Below are 16,565 nucleotides of genomic sequence, written 5' to 3'. Positions count from 1 at the left end.
TGGGCAAGAATGGGGTTTAGTTCCTTGTAATCAAAGTTGAAGGCAATAAAAAAATTCTCAGTTGCTCCAGTGAGGCCAGGATCTCCACGCTGGTTTGGGATACGCAGAATCCACAGTGCTGTTCAAGTGTAAAACTAAGGCTTCTAGAAAATGTTTTAAGTGCAGAGTTAATACATAATACGTGTATTTGCAAGTAAATTTATTAGCATAGACTATCACCTTTTCACTAACCTGAGTTTATAAGCCTTTGATATGTTTTATTATTATTTTGAACAATGTTTTATGGCTGTAAGTGGAGTATTTTGTCTTCTAATAGATGGCTTCAGATTTAGCAGTGCTGTTACAAAAGGGCTTTGAGAATTGAGAATTTTGTTGAGGAGATATGAGTGTCTCAACTAAGTTCAAGCCCTGAACTTTTTGAATATCTTTACAGTATCACTAATATTTCTCCAGAATGGGGAGGATGAGCAGAAACAGAACTAGAGAATAATATCAACAGACGTGTGGTATGCCTTGTGTAAAATCTTCCATCTTCCACTGTTGGGTGGTTGTGTGCTGTGTTGCTTAGAATGGCATAATTTCAGTCATAAAGTCAGTAATGACCAAGAATTATTTAAAGTACACTTGTATATGTGGAGCTTGCCACGCCTAAGGCTGGAAACCTATTTCTAATTTATTCCACACTGAGATAATCTGAAAATTGTAGGTTTCTCCTGCTCACAGTTGTTGGAATTTGTTTCCAAAAGCAATCATGCTTGACAAGGAGGACTTAATCCCAAATTTGTTCTGGCTCTACAGATAAATTAACTCTGTTGCAGAGGTTTCTAACTATAAAATAATAGATGATAATAACTTTCTTAAAAGCATTATTAAGTTTTCTGGGGCTTAAAAGCATTTGAAGAAAAAAACCCTAACCCTTCAAACATACCTAAAATGTGTAGCACCTACAATAGATAGGATAATATGCTTTGTTTGAATGATGGGAAGATCCCATTTTCTTAAAGAAAAAAGTATTCTGGAGATAGAAGTGAATAGATATAGCCTCTCTTTAAAAGGCAAAATTAACAGCTGTTGCTTTTCAGCAAGCCCGTGCATTCGGTACCACACTGAATGTACAGGGGTTGCAAACATTTTGCTGAGTCAAGCTGACCAGTTTTAGTGGGGGACCCTGATAAATGAAATCCAACGGAAATTAAATGTTGCAGGTGTAATGAGAAGATGCATTAGACACTGCATTTGATCAAGCCTCTATGTAAAATTGCAGTACAGATGGGATCAAGTTACAGGGACAGTAGCAGGAGCAGGGAGTGTAAACAGCATCCTGAAGTGGGGGAGAAAGGCAGTAGATCTTGACAGGGGGGCAGGCGGGTTTCCTCTCCCATGGACCCTCCTGTGCCAGGTTCCTGTCTTTCACACTTCCTCGTCTGGTGCTGTATTAGTGGGGAATTTACTCGTGAAATTATGGGACATTTTTTGTGTTTATCAAGGGAAGCCTCTATTCTTATTGAAGCTATCTCTGTTCCAGCCATACACAAGTTAAAGTATCTGGAAAAGCCTTTTCATCTCTTTAACACAAAACTTCTCCTGGTATTTCAGAGTTTGTTCCAGCAACTGCTGATTCTAAACTTGAGTTGCTGTAAAAGCTGACTGAAGGGAATCCGGCGCTGTTGCTTTTCTTATGTTGTTGCCTGTTTCTATAGAAACGTCTTGTCTCAATTTATAAATGATTTCTAGATTCTTGCTGTAAAATGGATGTTAACCCAAGCTTTGGTTTGCAATCTTCTGTTTAAACTTCCCCTAAGTATGTCACTTTTATGGGTAGCTGCTATAAAGTGCTTTTGGTATTAAGAATTTTTCTAGTTTTTTTGCATTTGCTTCTTTTTCCCAGAGGAAGAAGTTAAACTTAGTTTTTTTCTGTCTTGTTTTTCATCTGGAATTGAGGTATTATTTTTTTTCTCATTTCCAAATCTATTGATCTTTTCATAGTTAAATATCAGATTAAAATTAGCCTGGAGAAATGAACCTGGTTAGTTGTTTGGGTTTTTTTTTCTTTTCTCCAGACAGTTGAAATTAATTTTCTTATCTTTGTAGTCTGTTGGCTCAATATCTAGATCTTTTTACTGCTTACATTTGCGAGGTTAAATACTGATTGTTAATTTTACGCTAGCGAAGGATGCAAAGGGAGACCAGTCTCTTCCTGTAGTAAAGAAGAAGAAAATCAGAAACATTGCCAAAAAATCATTTGCCCTTCTTGGGCAAATTTCACTTTCTGTTAATTAAGCATAAGATATCTTTCAAGTACAAGAAAGCAGGGTGAGATCCTGATCAGGTGCCAGGTGTTACTAGTAACGAAACTGTTTTTGCATATGTGGAGGAGTAGGAGGCACAAAGGCAGCACCCACCCAGCCAGCGAGTGCATCAGCAGGGCTTGTGCTGGTGCCCTGCAATGGGGTGAGGCTGTGCTTTGCAGAGAGAGGAGGTCACCAGCTGGGAACCTGCTGTTGGCTGCAAATCTCCAGAGCCTCTCCATGGCAATACACTGGGTGGTCATATGGCTGAGTACCAGTGGGATTGGATCATTCCTTCCCTCAGGACGTCCATGGCTGGCTACCCAACTATTAAATATTTGTAGCTGTGTGTTGGCTGGTGTGTCCCTATCTGCGCCCAGCAGAAGTTGGTCTCTCATTCTGGAGGGGAAAGAACTTGTGGTTTCTTCCATCCTGGTCTCTGTCATCTGCTCACTTTCTTCTTTTTTTTTTTTTTTTTCTTTATGAGTGGTCCTGAAGTATTTTCAGTTTCAGTTTTCATCTTCTGTAAAAGATAACTCTGAGGCACTCTCTTCTGAACATTAACATCCCGACTTAGTGAAAAATACTCCTGTGTTTTTGAAAGTCAGCTTGTTCTTAAAGTCATATCTCACTGCCTTTTTTGACATTTAGGTGTCTGTGGGCTTCAGATAGCAGACACACCACCTGTTCCCTGGAGTAAAAATAACCATGACTGGAGTAAAATAGATAGTGAGCAGTTAAATACTGCAGAGAAAACTTCTTACTTTGGAAAAAAAGAGAAATGTTCAGATGGGTGTGTAAATGTGATATCCCTGCATTTGTGTATTAGAGGGTTGGGGTTTTTTTAATACTTCATTCAGAAGTCATCCCTGCATTTCTTTATTACAGGGGTTTTTTGGTGTCTCGTTTAGATGTCATGAATCGCATGCTTGCTATGGAACTCAAAAGTGATTTTTTTCTAAATAATGTGGAACTAATTCTCTTAAATATGCCATTCTTTTTTAATAACTGTACGTATGATGAACTGTGATCTGAAGCATGTCAGACAATTTAGTGACACTGCTGCTTTTCTGTGTTGGAGGTGAACATTGTGTATACCTTTTGTGTCCTCTTTCATTGCCTTCTTTGCCTAGCAGCACTTTTTTGACTGTAAAATCATAAGCTTTTACATGGAGAGCTGTTATTTTCCCAATTCACTGGCCTTTTTTCCTTCATTGTTCAAGTTCAATGTTTGTCTAATGCCCTTTCAGGCAGTAGATGCAAGAAAAGAGGCAATTATAGACTTGCACTCAGTCTGGTGCTGTTGTTAAGTCTGTGGTGGGCATTTTTCAAATTGTTTGAGCAAGAGAAGACTGTTGAGGTTTCTTCTATTCATTAGGCATAACCAAATAGAAGAATGCTACTTGGTTTGATTTAATGGATCTTGTACCTTTAGAGTAGTTGAATGGATTTTTTTTTAACATCCTGAATCTTCATGAGGAGTAGGTTCCTTGTGTTCCTCGATTTACTCCTCCCACAAAACAAAGGCTCTTGAACTTTATCCAGTTATTTCACTCAAGTCAGTTACTTGGCAGGTATTTTCACACACATACACACAAATCTAAACACACCATCTCAAGATTCTTAGGCTAAGTGTGGAAAACTGTGGATCAAGCTGCTGCTTCAGCAGATGAAATGCCTGGAAAACCATAACGATACCTGTTTTTCACACAGCCACATCAGGGGTGAGGTTACAGAACTGAAACTTGTGGTTACTGTAGAGCTGTTCAGTCCTCCCAGCAGAAAAAGTAAATGTTAAATCTGTGCTCCCATGCTATTTTTGATTAGCCACGGGAAAATAACTTTCCAAGTGTGTAGGGTAGTTTTGTGTCCCTCTTGTATCCATTTGTTCTGCATCCTCCAAGGGCTTGTCAGACTTTCTTGGTGTGATCTGCAAATGCTCAGGTGCAGGAACTGTGTGCTCTCAGCAATTTGAGGGGAAATGACCATAAACTGGCTACATTACACAGAGGAGATGCAAGCAGGGATCAGTCGTAGGCCATTGAGAAGAGTTCAGTGCTAACTTTATCCTTCTCTTCCAGGGAATAGCGTATGACTCACTGCAAAGATGGCTTCTTTCCGGGGGCAGGGTGTTCTGATGGGATCTCATGTTTCGCTGCCTGGTCAAAGCACCCTTTGATAGGAAGGGGGTAAGCAAGAAAAAGGTTGTCCCAACAGGCTGGTGTGGTGTGGAGCAGCCTCTGCTCGTGACATGCCATGTGTTTTCCTGAGTTTAGGAAGCAGTGAGTTTGAGTGAATGTGTGGAAGTTTGCCATAAGCAGGGGTAGTTAGTGGTCAGAACACAGGGAATCTTGTGTTGCGTTGATTACAAACATAACTGGGAAAGCCACAACTGGATGTTAGTTGGGTTCAGTAGGATGAGTAGGACTTTACCTTCTTTGCTGTTTTAAAGCTAGTCAAGGAAAAGATTCAATTACGTGCTTCCAGAAGATGCTTCGGGGATGTAGGAGCATCAGCTGTTCTGGAAGCAGACTGAACCTGGCACTTAGTAGCTCCTCTGTGACCTCCTTGTAGGGTTTCATTCTGAAAAAAGGGGATTTTATGGCATCCTGCATTGCATCTGTGAGGGCTTGTCATGGTTCTCCTTGAAGCATCAAAGCCCCTAGGCTATTTGAACTTAACAAAGGGGGAAATTTAGTTCCAAGTTTCGGTATAAAAGCTTTTCAGAGTTTGCATCTTTGAATTCTGACTTTCTGCCAGTAAACAGTGGGAGACAGCAGATCTAGTTCTATTTTTTAAAATAAAAAATGAGAAACCAAATACAAAATTGAGTAGGGAGTGCTGCAAGCACTGGAGTCCCCAGCACAGGAAAGGCATGGACCTGCTGGAATGAGTCCAGAAGAGAGCCATGAAGATGCACCTCTCCTTTTAAGACAGGCTGAGAAAGCTGGGGCTGTTCAGCCTGGAGAAGGCTCCAGGGAGCCATTATAGCACCTTGCAGTGCCTAAAAGAGAATTGGAGAGGGACTTTTTACAGGGGCATGTAGGGCTAGGAGAAGGGAGAATAGTTTCAAACTCACAGAGAATAGATTCAGAATTCAGACTAAGTCATCCCAGTAAGTCTAAAATAAAATTATATTGCTGTAAAATTAATTTAAATTACAGTTAGAAGTAATTCATTACAGTAATCTGATAAGAAACAGTAGGTTAGGAAACAAATGCAATCAGCATTTCTAATACATTCTGGTTTAGACTTATTCACTTAGGAAAGCCTCGTTCTCCTTTCTCCTTCAGGAATAATACCATATGTGTATATTTGGTGAGTGTCTTTCAGTCAGTTGGAGGAAGGGGGAGGAGGATTCTTGTCTGGGAGGCAGTGCTGCTGTTCCTCTCTTTTCAGGAGATATTTTGGGCATGTATTAATCTATATCCATCTAGATCTCTGGCTGCACTACTGTTCCCCAGTCCCTCTGAATGTCTTCATCACTCCTGTGTTTCAAAGAGTGAGGAAAGGCAAACAAATGAGTGAAGTGGCTCTCTCTTACATTCCATCCTGAGCTGTAGCAGATGAAGTCTGGGAGTGCCCCCTGCATGGCACTTAATTATGAGGAGAAGAGCAGCTGGGAAAAGCCTGGAAAGCATGTTTTCTCTGGGGCTAGTGCAGATCAAGAAATTCCCTCTTTTCCCTCCTGATACACAATGGATTCTTCAAAGTTACCAAACCTAGGCTGGGTTGTTGAATTTTAAAATAGCAACTTTGAAACAGAAACTTCTGCTTTCACACAAGGAAGCCCTGGTTTTGCAGAGGCAAGGGGGTGAGCTGCTCGGAATGGGTTCATTTCTCTCTCCACATTTTGTCTGTTATGGTAGTGTCTGTCTAGCTTCAGGCTGATTCAGCAAGATTAGTATGAAAATAGCCCTATGAAAATAGTTCAGTGAAAATTAAAGAGTCAGCTGGGAACTGTGTGTTCACTGAAGACGGCCAATTTCTAAAATTGTTTAGAAAAGTATTTTTTGTCAGAAAAAAAAATAATTTGGTTCTGAGGTTATGATTTGAGAGCTTTGCCACATATATGGGGCTGCGTGTCATTTTACTGTTGCCCTGGAAGTTAGTGAGAGAAATTCTAGCTGCAGTATTAAAGCTTATTTATTATTCCTTAGCAATTTGGAGTATTGTAACATTATCTGCATTTGCCCTAATCCTGTTTTAGCTACATCTCTGAAGAAATGTATTTGTCCAGCATGTGAAATATTATGCAATAGTAAAGAAAAATATGCCATCAGTGTTTCATGACTGATCATCTGTTCTCAGCTTTACTTGCTTATTGCTGAGTTGCCTGAAGCAAGATATACTTAGCCTGAATTAACTGAATCAGACTTTGAAGTCTTGAGAATTTCCTTGATCATTTTGAAAAGTTTTGTAAGCTATTGAAAAATATTTGGAAAAATAACTTGACACTTGTTCTGTAGTTAAACATACACTTGTCAGTCTCTGTGCCTGGCAGCTCCCTGTGTGTAGTCGCTTTAGAATCCATGAACCTATCCTTGTTTGAGAAGGTGAGGGAGAGGTAATGGAAAAATAAAAAATACTTGGACAGCCAAGTGACGTGGATTTTACTGTGTTTACTTTGTTTAAGATACAGTGTGCAACTTCTTGCTGTTAGCTTATCAAAGCAAGCGGGGCCACAAGTGCAATCGTGTGTCCTACAGCTCCTCATACCAGGAAAGGTGTTGTTGGCATGGACACGTGTGCTTAACCCTGCTTAGCCCAGTGGGAGCTACAGAAGAGCTGCAGACCTGTGCCTGCTGGCAGCCTCCTGGCCAGTGCTGCGCTTGCTCTGTGTGAAGGCTTCCAGGACCTTGCTGAGTACCACTAACAAGCCAGGGGTAAAGAAGTGATGTTTTCCGCCTCCTGGTTGCCCTGGCCATGGCTAGAAAATGTAGTGATTTCTCAGCTGTTCTCTCTGAAGTGGTCTCTGCACTGCTTGATGTGAGCTGTGCTCTGATCCTCTGCACCATCATCTGTCACATGCTCCCTCTGGTATCTGCATGCAGGAAGCAAATACATTTATTTTCGCTTCCCAGCTCGTCCCTTCTCTTTTCCCTTAGCTGTTGTGGTCAGTATACACTTAGGCTAAGAGTCTGTTTGTCTCCCTGTGCTCTTTGGGAATGGAGGGATAAGAATTCCATTGTGTTCCAAGCCCTGCCAAGTTTACAGGGGCTCACAAGAGTCTCTGCTTTTCTGGAAGAGGCTGATCTTGAAATGTTGGGATTATTGATGAGTCAATGTTTCTTTGAATTAAATTGAATTAAATAAAGCCAATATGCTGAAGGAAGTCCAGTAAAGGGGAGAAAACATGCTGGGCCTACAAAGTGGGCTGAAAAGAGGCAGACAAGTGTCTGTACATAACCTCCAGTACTGCAGTTCTTCCTGCTCAGGATGTTCTGTAGAACCACAGAAAGAGTGAACAGAGTATTAGTTACGAATTAGTTATGAGCACATTACTATTTAGGCTTCCTGCACCTGTCCTTTTATGGGACTCAGTACTGAAGCTTAAACCAGACTCTTTATGAGTAAGTAAATTTTTAAAAGGAAAAAAAAATCCTGGTACTTTCAGCTGAGGGACTGTTGGGTTTTTCTCTTTCAGGAGCAGCTGTAGGGCTTTACCCAGAGCATTCAGCCAGCAGGTTCTGCATGGTGGCCTAAAGTCTGACCTAGAAAAACAATATTGGCTTCCATTGGTCTTTGCTGTATGTTTTTCTGTAAGACTGATAATTCACTTTATTATTTGCTCTCTAATGGAGAACCTGGCACTGGTGTGAAAGGGAATTTCTATTTCTCTAACCAAGACCATGCCATGAAACAAGGGATGCAGAATAGCATTCATCCTTGAAGATGGAACATGTTTGCTTTGAATCTGGGAGTAGACTAATTGCACATAGAGCTTGTGGGCAATTTGTAGGACCTATTGATTAGACTGAATTATTTATGAGTACCTGCTGTATGTGTTTTCACTGCTGCCTAATGGAAGCATTAGAAGACCCATGTTCATCGTCTTGAAGCATGTTTGCCCTGTCATACCCAAACACAAGGTTTTGTGCAAGGAATCTCTGGACACTGAGGAAGAGAGACGGGATCTCAAACTCTAATCTAGTTACAATTTACATGGTAAAACATTCCTGTTTTCTGCAGTGATATTTACCCGTGGCATCTTCATTTGAAGACGGAACTCTGCCTTCCTGTTGATTTGCTCCGCCATTTTTTATTTCACAGGAAGTCCAGAACTTGTTTCTCCTTCCCTTTGCTTTTTTATACCACCACTTTGCATCTGTGCAGTCCTTGAGTCTGTTTTCCTTTGCCTGACTTGTATGGCTCCTTACACCAACATTGGGATAGATGTTTGTCACTTTCCTGGTCAGATCCAGTGCCCTTCTTTCAGCAGTGATTAGCAGCCCTTCAGTTCCCTGGGCTTCAGTGCAACATACTTCATAGTTCATGTTTAATAGTTTGGTATCATTCTCATAGTTCTGGCGATGTTCTGGAAATAGTTCAGCCAAATCCCCTCCCTGAAATTAGAGACACCTCATTCCATTGTGGTTGCCCTGACAACCACAGGCAGGTTGCACAGACAGGTAAGATGTATGACCTGCAGGAGAGATTTACACCTCCTCTAGAGTGGCATCTGGAGGGGAGGGAGGCTGCCATGTATTTGTAGCACCACTTCAGATGTCCCAGCTTTGGACAGATTACATCCTTAGCATTGTACCAAGGTCACAAGTTATGTAGCATTTTCAATTTCTTGATTTAAGGAGTAGATTTATCGCATGTGTATCTTAGCTTTACGCATTCCGATAGGAACAGATGAGAGACTTGTTCAGAATCACAGTTATAAAATTGTATAACGTGTTTCCTCTTTTTGTCTTCTGTCTGCAGGTGCAGGTCCACCAAGAGCAAAGGAACCACACCACGGAACCTGTGATAGATGACTACAAAAAGATGGGGACTCTGTTTGGAGAACTAAACAAAAGCCTTATCAGAATAGGCTTCACAAGGATGTACTTTGGAGAACGGATAGTAGAACCCGTGATAATTATATTCTTCTGGGTTATGCTCTGGTTTCTTGGCCTACAAGCTCTTGGACTGGTGGCTGTTCTGTGCCTTGTCATTATTTATGTACAACAGTAAAATTTTATAGCTACTATTTGGATGATGTATTTCAACACTGTCACTATGTCAGTGGATTTATGTGTAAATGGGTGGTATATCAAAAGCTGCAGTGCTTCAAATTGCTGAACTTCTGATGAGGGGGACTAAAATTATATTTCAAACCAAATCAGCACTGCCCTACTCCATCTTTTAGGGGGAAGAAAGGAGATGTTTGTAATATAATGGTGTGAAATGTACTGTTTTCTGCACTCTTGGGGCCTTAGCCAAAGGACTGGCTTTTCATTTTCCCTTCCACTCTCCCCATGATCTTGCTTTGTGTAGTGAAAGTTCCATGTCTGGTTTTAAGAGGACACTTGGAGTGAGTGCCCTGATTCACTGCTGGGAGGGCTCATGTGCTGTTTGTTCCCTGAATCTGCATAATTTGTTAGTGTTTTGCTGAAAAGCTAAATCTGCACAAGGGAGATTTGGTAACAAACCTGCATTCATAACATGAGTACAATTTCCAGACACAAAAGCAACTTTGGGTATTGTAGTTTATAGTAAGCTCTCCCCCCCAGGAAACAAGCTGTACCAGCAAAATGCCCTTATACTAATGTTAGTGACATCACACAAGACTTCAGCTGTTGTTCAGGAGAAATTGCAGTCCTACACTGGCCAAGCAGCCTAGTGTAGCACTGCCTTGTTTTTTGGAAATGTACTCAGCTCCTGCTGCTATTTTTCTTTCTTTATTTTTTGTACTTACTCTTTCCCCCAGCCCTCCTTCTTAAGATAAATATTTGGATAATTCATGGAGTTTGTAGGTAGTTCCAGCTGCAGTGTTGGACACTTGCCATTCCAGACAGCATGAATGTTGTCTGCTTCCTCTGGGTGGTGTGACAAGTGGCTGAACAAACAGATACCAGACCAGATCTCTCAAGGCTTCCCACATTTGCTGCAGTGTGAGCCCACACAAGCTAAAGCTTTGTGCACCTAAGCAAACTGGACCTGTTTCCTCATGCAAGGCAAGAATGAAACCAAGTGGTCATTTTATTTAGTAGTCTTAACTGGTTCCTTTCCATACTAGGCAGCAAAATGCCTACCTATAGGTGTATGTCATGGGCCACACAGCCTAGGGAATAGGTTATATAGATTTAGGAGTGGATGCCAAATTCACTCAGCTCCCCAGTAGGCACCCCAGGGGTGTGCTGGGTATTTCCAAGTTCTCTTCTTCTCCTGAAGAGAAACAGAAAAATGGAACAGAATCTTTGCTACTTTACTACTACTGCTAAATAGGCTACCAATTGAATATTTGTTGTACATTACTCTTAGCAAGAAATGTAATTGCAAAATTGATTTCATCTGTGGTAGAGTGAAATTACATATTTGCTTAAAGAGATGTAAGAGGAGATGGGAAATTTACAGAAAATTACTTAACCTTTTGCAGTGACCTTTTTCCTAAATGTTTTTACAACAATAAATTAGTTGAAGATGCTGTCTTATTCAAAGACTTTTAAAGTTAAGGGAGGGTTCTCTATAGTCCCATTCCTGCAGCTGGATTCTCAAGTCCAGCTTTATGCATGGATCATTTTGTCTGTTAGGCTCTGTTTCCAGGACTCCTGGCCCCAATTCTTACAGACTTTCCTGTTAGGGAGATATTTTTTATTTAGTGCAGTGAACATGAGAGCCCAGCTCCTCTACAGTCTTTTGTACTGAAATGCCATCTCTAGATGTCTCTCTGTGGTTTTCTAATGAACAGGTAGTATCCTTCTGAGGAGGCAGGTCACCTCTCTGGATCTTCAGATGACCCTGCATGTGGATTCAGGAGGCTCTGCTGAACCAGCAGGACACTGGTTCTGAGGCCCAGCTGTGTAATTAGATGGCAACCTGTGTTGATTGGCACCTGGTTAAATAGTTCTATTGCTGGCAGGGAAACCTTGGATGGACAGCAAGTACAGGCTGAACTCAGAGCCAGGAGCTCTGTACTCAGAAGTGCCTAGGGGCAAGCTTTGGGTTTGTTTCAAGTCCCCTGTAAGGAGAACATCTGTTTACATCTTTGCAGATTTGTATAGATAGAATTATGGGGTTATGTTTATTCTCCTCCTGTATAAGGTCTGTATTACAAAAGCATCTTGTTGTTAAAAGTAAAAAAAAAAAAAAAAAAATTCCTTTCTTTCTTCCCACAATGCAGTTACTGTACAGAGGATCTCATCTAATTCCCTTCATCCCGTAGGAAGAAGTGTATCTGTGATACCCTTGTTGCAGTAGTTCTGTTGTGTAAAGGTGCTGTGCTGTGAGATGGCATGTGGTATTTCCTTGAAGTGGTGATTGTGCTCTTGTCATAAGGAAGGGGGAACAGTGAACCACGGGTGTGACCAACTGCTTCAGTGAGGACATTGTTTATGTGCATGTGACCTTTCAGTATCAGCAGAACTGTGACTGTTGCACTCATGAATTCAGTTCGGTTGTTTGTTCAATGTTCATGTTTGTGTAAATGTACTCTGGGGAAAGGTAGGGTAGCTTTGGGGCTGATGCTGTGTTTAGTGGATGTCTTAGGTGGTTTCTCTTAAGGGTAACTATGTCTTGTCCTTTATAGAAGTTTTGCATTTTTAACAACCTGGAGAAACAGTGCTAGTGGTGTAAGCTTGGCTGAAAAGAGAAAAAGAAGAATGCATTGCATGGATAATCCCCCTCTCCTGTTTGGTTTCATACATTCCCTTGTGTATAACAATTTGTACGGAAATGTCTGTCCTAATTTTGTGCTATTACTCTACTATCCCCCTCTCATTTGCAGGGAAGGCAGGAGGAGCTAAGGAAAAAGGGGAGCTGGGATAGAATCAGACATAAAGAGTGGAAAGTGGAATGCAGTAAAACCATGCATATATGTCCAAAGAAATCTGATCATAAATGTGTGCCAAAAGTGAGGGGGAAAGGGGTGAACAGTCCTTGCTTGTGTTCTTTATTCCATCCAGACATAGTAGGAAGGCAAAGGAAGCACCAAATGTTCAAAGGATATCCCTAGCTAAAAAAGCAGGAGGTTAATTTTTAAAAAGAAAAAAAAAAAGGCAATTTCACAGTTGTCTATACAGTAAAAAATTGATACTGTTATTTATGCTGTTACATATTATTATTATTATTATTGATAGAACTGAAAGCACCTTTATGCATCTGTGTGTAGGAATGTATGAAAGAATTATGTCCCTTAAATCTATGTTAAACAACAACAAACAATATAATTCCTGTTGGCCAGTGTGGCATTGCAAGCGTTTTACATAACCTCCATTTTTTAAGGGATAGACTCTTCAGTGCTGTTTCATGACTGCCAAATGCATAAATGGTTGAAGGAGTGTGTACAGAGAAGCTCTGCAGGAGAATCTTGGAGAGCCCTGTTTGCGCTGAAACATCATCGCGTCAAAACTGTCCATATAAAAAGGAAAAATCTTATTTCTTAAAATCTCTGTATTGAATGAATCCAATGGGAAGCACTTTGTTACTCTTTCTAATAAAAAGTTATTTCTATCAATGAGATCTGTGAATTCTTTGTGGTGCTTTGTTCAGAATTCCTTGGGTCCTTTCAAGATGTCATGGTAGGCCCAGATGAAATAGGGCAGTGTTCAGATATCCACTGAAATCAGTTAACTTGCAGCTGGTGGAGAAAAAACTGCAGTACAAGAGCTGAATAAACTGCATCAGGTCTCTATGGTTGTATGCAGCAAGTTTTTTCTAAACTAGAAGAAAATAAATAGTAGAGCTAAATGTTAACAAATAATGGCAGTGTTATGGTGTAAAGTAGCTTTTAATTCACAGCATATCTGTTTTGCATCTAGAGCAGCCTCTGAAGGGAACCAGATGTAGTCAGGGGTGTGAAAAATCCTTTGAAGTGACAATTGCTGTGCCACAGAAAGGTTTGGGTGTTTTCAGTTGGGTTTTTTTTTAGATACACGTAGAACATTATGTGGTTCAAAACAAATCTACTTCAAGCTGTTGTTTTGGTTTGCAGGTCAGAAAGGTGTTCATTCTGCCACATCCAGCAGACACTTCAATGTATCTGTGTTGCTCAGGATGCCCAGTGAGTTAAGGAGTTTATGCTTTTTTAAAGTAGCAAAGTTGAATTTTGGTCCTTTGAAGCCTTAGTGGTGAATATGCACAAAAGAAATAAGGTTCATTCCTGAATAGATTCAACCCTTCGGGTTTTATTTCTGTTAAAGTATCTTTGTCATAGGGTGCATGCAAATTCAGAACAACCTGGCTTTGACTGATTCTTTCCATCCTGGGCTTTACTCTAGGGTTTAGGAACTTACTAGCCTCTCCCCATCTGCTTTGTCCATTCCTCCTTTAACTCAGGCATTTCCTTCTCTAGGGGTGTTCACTTTGAACAGTCTTTCTCTGTGCTAATGGTTCAGGTTTTTTCATCACTCAGTCTTCTTTAAAGCCACCTAGACAGAAAATCTATTTTCAGATTAGTGTTTTGTTTGTTTTACTGTGTGCCTGCTTAGCGCCAGAGGGGAAGAAAAAATAGAGGATTTTTTAAAAATACGTGTATTTTGGTCAGTCACTTCTTTTTTACAGCGCTTATCTGTCAGTTTAGATGACGGTTACCAAACTGTGGTTTGCAATCACCAAAGAGAACATTGCAAGTGTGGGGGTAAGGAGCTGTTGGGAGGTTGGCACCAGGATTTTGAGAATAGACAGGTCAAGCAGCATGTGGTTTAGGATTGTTTCAAGCTTAAACAGGCAGGTGGACTTGTAGCTTCCCTTAACTCCTGCCAGTGCCTTCCAGGAATATCTTCGTATGTGTATAAAATCATCAGTGTTCCTTCTACTGAAGGAATCTCACTGAAGAAAACTGAGCTTTCACCAGCTCTGTTTTTCACAGAGGAACCAAAGGCAATGGGAAAGGGGAATTGGACTAATAATAGTGAGTTTTAACTTGCATGCAAGCTTCTGGTGTTTTCAAATTCTGGTCTTGTCCTATCCAGATAATATTTGTCTTGTGTGCAGTTGTCCCAAGTCTTTATCTCCCCCAGCCTGTATGTGTATTTTCTAATTAGTGCATAAGTGAAGCTGCTGTGATAATACATGTTTTTCCCAATTTATTGAGAACAATACACCCTCTTTTTCCCCTCAAGTGGCAGGAGGGGTGTGACTGGATTAAAACCCTTCTGGTGACAGGAGCTGCTCTTGCTGCAGCCTCAGGGTCCCTGTCTCCTTCCCAGGGTACAGCAGGCTGCCAGTCCTGTTGAAATACCTGGAGTCCCAGTGGCATGGAAGGGGAAGGACTGTTACACCACAGTCCAGGGGATTTGATCAGGCAGTGTTTGAGACAGAGCTGTTACAGAGTGCTGTGTCAAGATTTTATGTTCTTTTAATGAAATTTAATAAAGCCCCATTCTTTCTTGGCTTGTCCTGGTGCCATCACCTTGTGTTCGGAATGAATGTTGCTTGTGGCAAATGGTTCTGCTTCTGGAAACCATCTGTGTGTGTCTAGGCATCTTTCAGTACCATTTACTCTTAATTGCATTTTAAAACATTACAATGGAAAAGGGCTCATCTTCCAGTCCTCATTTGGATGAGGGTTTAATTAATATCTGTGAGAAGGGAGCCAAATTAGTCTCTGGCACATTGCTAAGGGCTTCCTCTCAGAGGAAAAAGATGCTAACTGATGTATGGGGGGTGAATGCACAAGGTAGATGAATTTGCATAGTGTCCAGAATGAGTGGTAGAAAGTGAGCATTCTTCTGTCCTAGTTCACAAATTAATTGGCTGGTTTTTTATTGTAGCAATCTTCCTCAAGCTAGCTGGAACGTACTTCATAGGTGCAAGAAGTTTGTAGCAAGGAAGTGAATTATTAAGGAAAATTCTTTGTCAGCCAAAATCCTGGTCTGTAACAGGAAGTCTCTTCTTGACTTGAATGAAATTTGAGTCAGTGCTTTGGCTTGTTCAATCTTCTTGTTGAATATTTTACCTGTTTATTGTTTTAAACCATTTTTTTCATTCATGTCCATTCTAAAAGCTGGTAATATCAGTCCAAAATTCTTGAAAGCCACTCCTCTGTCAATAGCTGTGACCAGTGGGGCTGAAGGTAGCCTGTGAATATGGAATGGCAGGTCACAGAGTGAGACTGATGTGTCTTTATTGCTCCCTGGCTGGTATTACAAAGCCTTCAAGCAGGTTTTTGGCATTTCTTTTGCTGTCACTTTCTGTATTTATGCATCTTGTTACGGGCTGAATGTTTGCCTTAGCCAAGTACCTGATTTCCTCAGGCGTTTCTCTGAGCTTGTTCTGTGCTGCTGAACAGACTCCACAGAGCTGGGCACCCACATTACTGTCCTCTGCTTCCTGCTAAGAGTGGAAATACTGTCTGGCATCCCACAGTCATGTCCTCAACCTAATAGGATTAGGAAAAGCATGATGATGCAGTTTTACTGAGGGAACAAACATTTCTATGCCTCTGAATCTTCCTGATGCAGAAAGGGGAAAAAAATTAACAGCTTTGAGTCTACTTTTCATGCTTTGTAGATAAGAGAACTAAAGGCATGTAAGTGTTTGAGTAATTTTTTTTTTCATTTTGCTTCCTAGTTTTTTTCATTCAGTTTGTGATTAGAGAGATAAGACAGTATTTGGCTGAGCTCTGTTAGCAACAGAGTTTAACTTGGCTCTTAGTTAACAGGTTATTCAACACGTACAGGCAAATTGCTGTATCTTTTACCTTTCCTTCAGAATACCTATTTTTTTCCTTGTTCTAATGAATGAGCCTAGCTTTTTTTTTTTTTCCTTTTTTTTTTTTTTTTTTTTAAGAAATAAAACCAAACACTCTTTGGGGAGCCTCTATTGCTTGCTTTGGATATACCTCAGTGGTGGTGGGACTGTTGGACAATTTAACGCTTTGAGCCTTGTGTTTAAGAGGTGCCTATCTTGTCAGCTGAGCTTTATCAGCTGCACGAGAGGAGGGTTAAAGTACAGTTAAGACTGGAGATTAATCTAATTTGCTTGTGCACTGGTGGCTTTGCTCCAGTTTCCCAGGAGACTAAGCCATGTGTTGTAATGACAATGTTTTCCAAAGAACTTTAGAAACTGAGCTAAAAATCCTATAAAATGGAATTGAGGTCTTCATGAGTAACTGTTCTGCCATTA

The 16,565-nt window shown here is 40.7% G+C and overlaps 1 protein-coding gene across 13 annotated transcripts in view; it reads left to right on the top strand.

Moving 5' to 3' along the window:
- The window catches only part of FAM241A (family with sequence similarity 241 member A), a 449,214-nt gene extending 436,255 nt beyond the window's left edge, over positions 1-12,959 (top strand). For 10 of the 13 annotated variants that reach the window (XR_005256769.1, XR_005256771.1, XR_005256773.1 and 7 more), the window contains one exon: positions 9,222-9,247. Coding sequence is in view for 3 of the 13 variants with exons in the window: in XM_038135580.1 (XP_037991508.1) it covers positions 9,222-9,473 (252 nt within the window). In the remaining 10 variants the exon portion in view is untranslated. Of the gene's footprint in view, positions 1-9,221 lie in introns of all 13 variants that reach the window. The other 3 variants (XM_038135580.1, XM_038135582.1, XM_038135581.1) reach the window with 1 other exon arrangement.
- Positions 12,960-16,565: the final 3,606 nt, after the last annotated feature.

This window comes from Motacilla alba, chromosome 4 (genome assembly GCF_015832195.1).
Source record: "Motacilla alba alba isolate MOTALB_02 chromosome 4, Motacilla_alba_V1.0_pri, whole genome shotgun sequence".
Classification (NCBI taxonomy): domain Eukaryota; kingdom Metazoa; phylum Chordata; class Aves; order Passeriformes; family Motacillidae; genus Motacilla; species Motacilla alba.
Note: the sequence above shows the minus strand (reverse complement) of the source record. Positions and strands in the feature narration are given on the sequence as shown.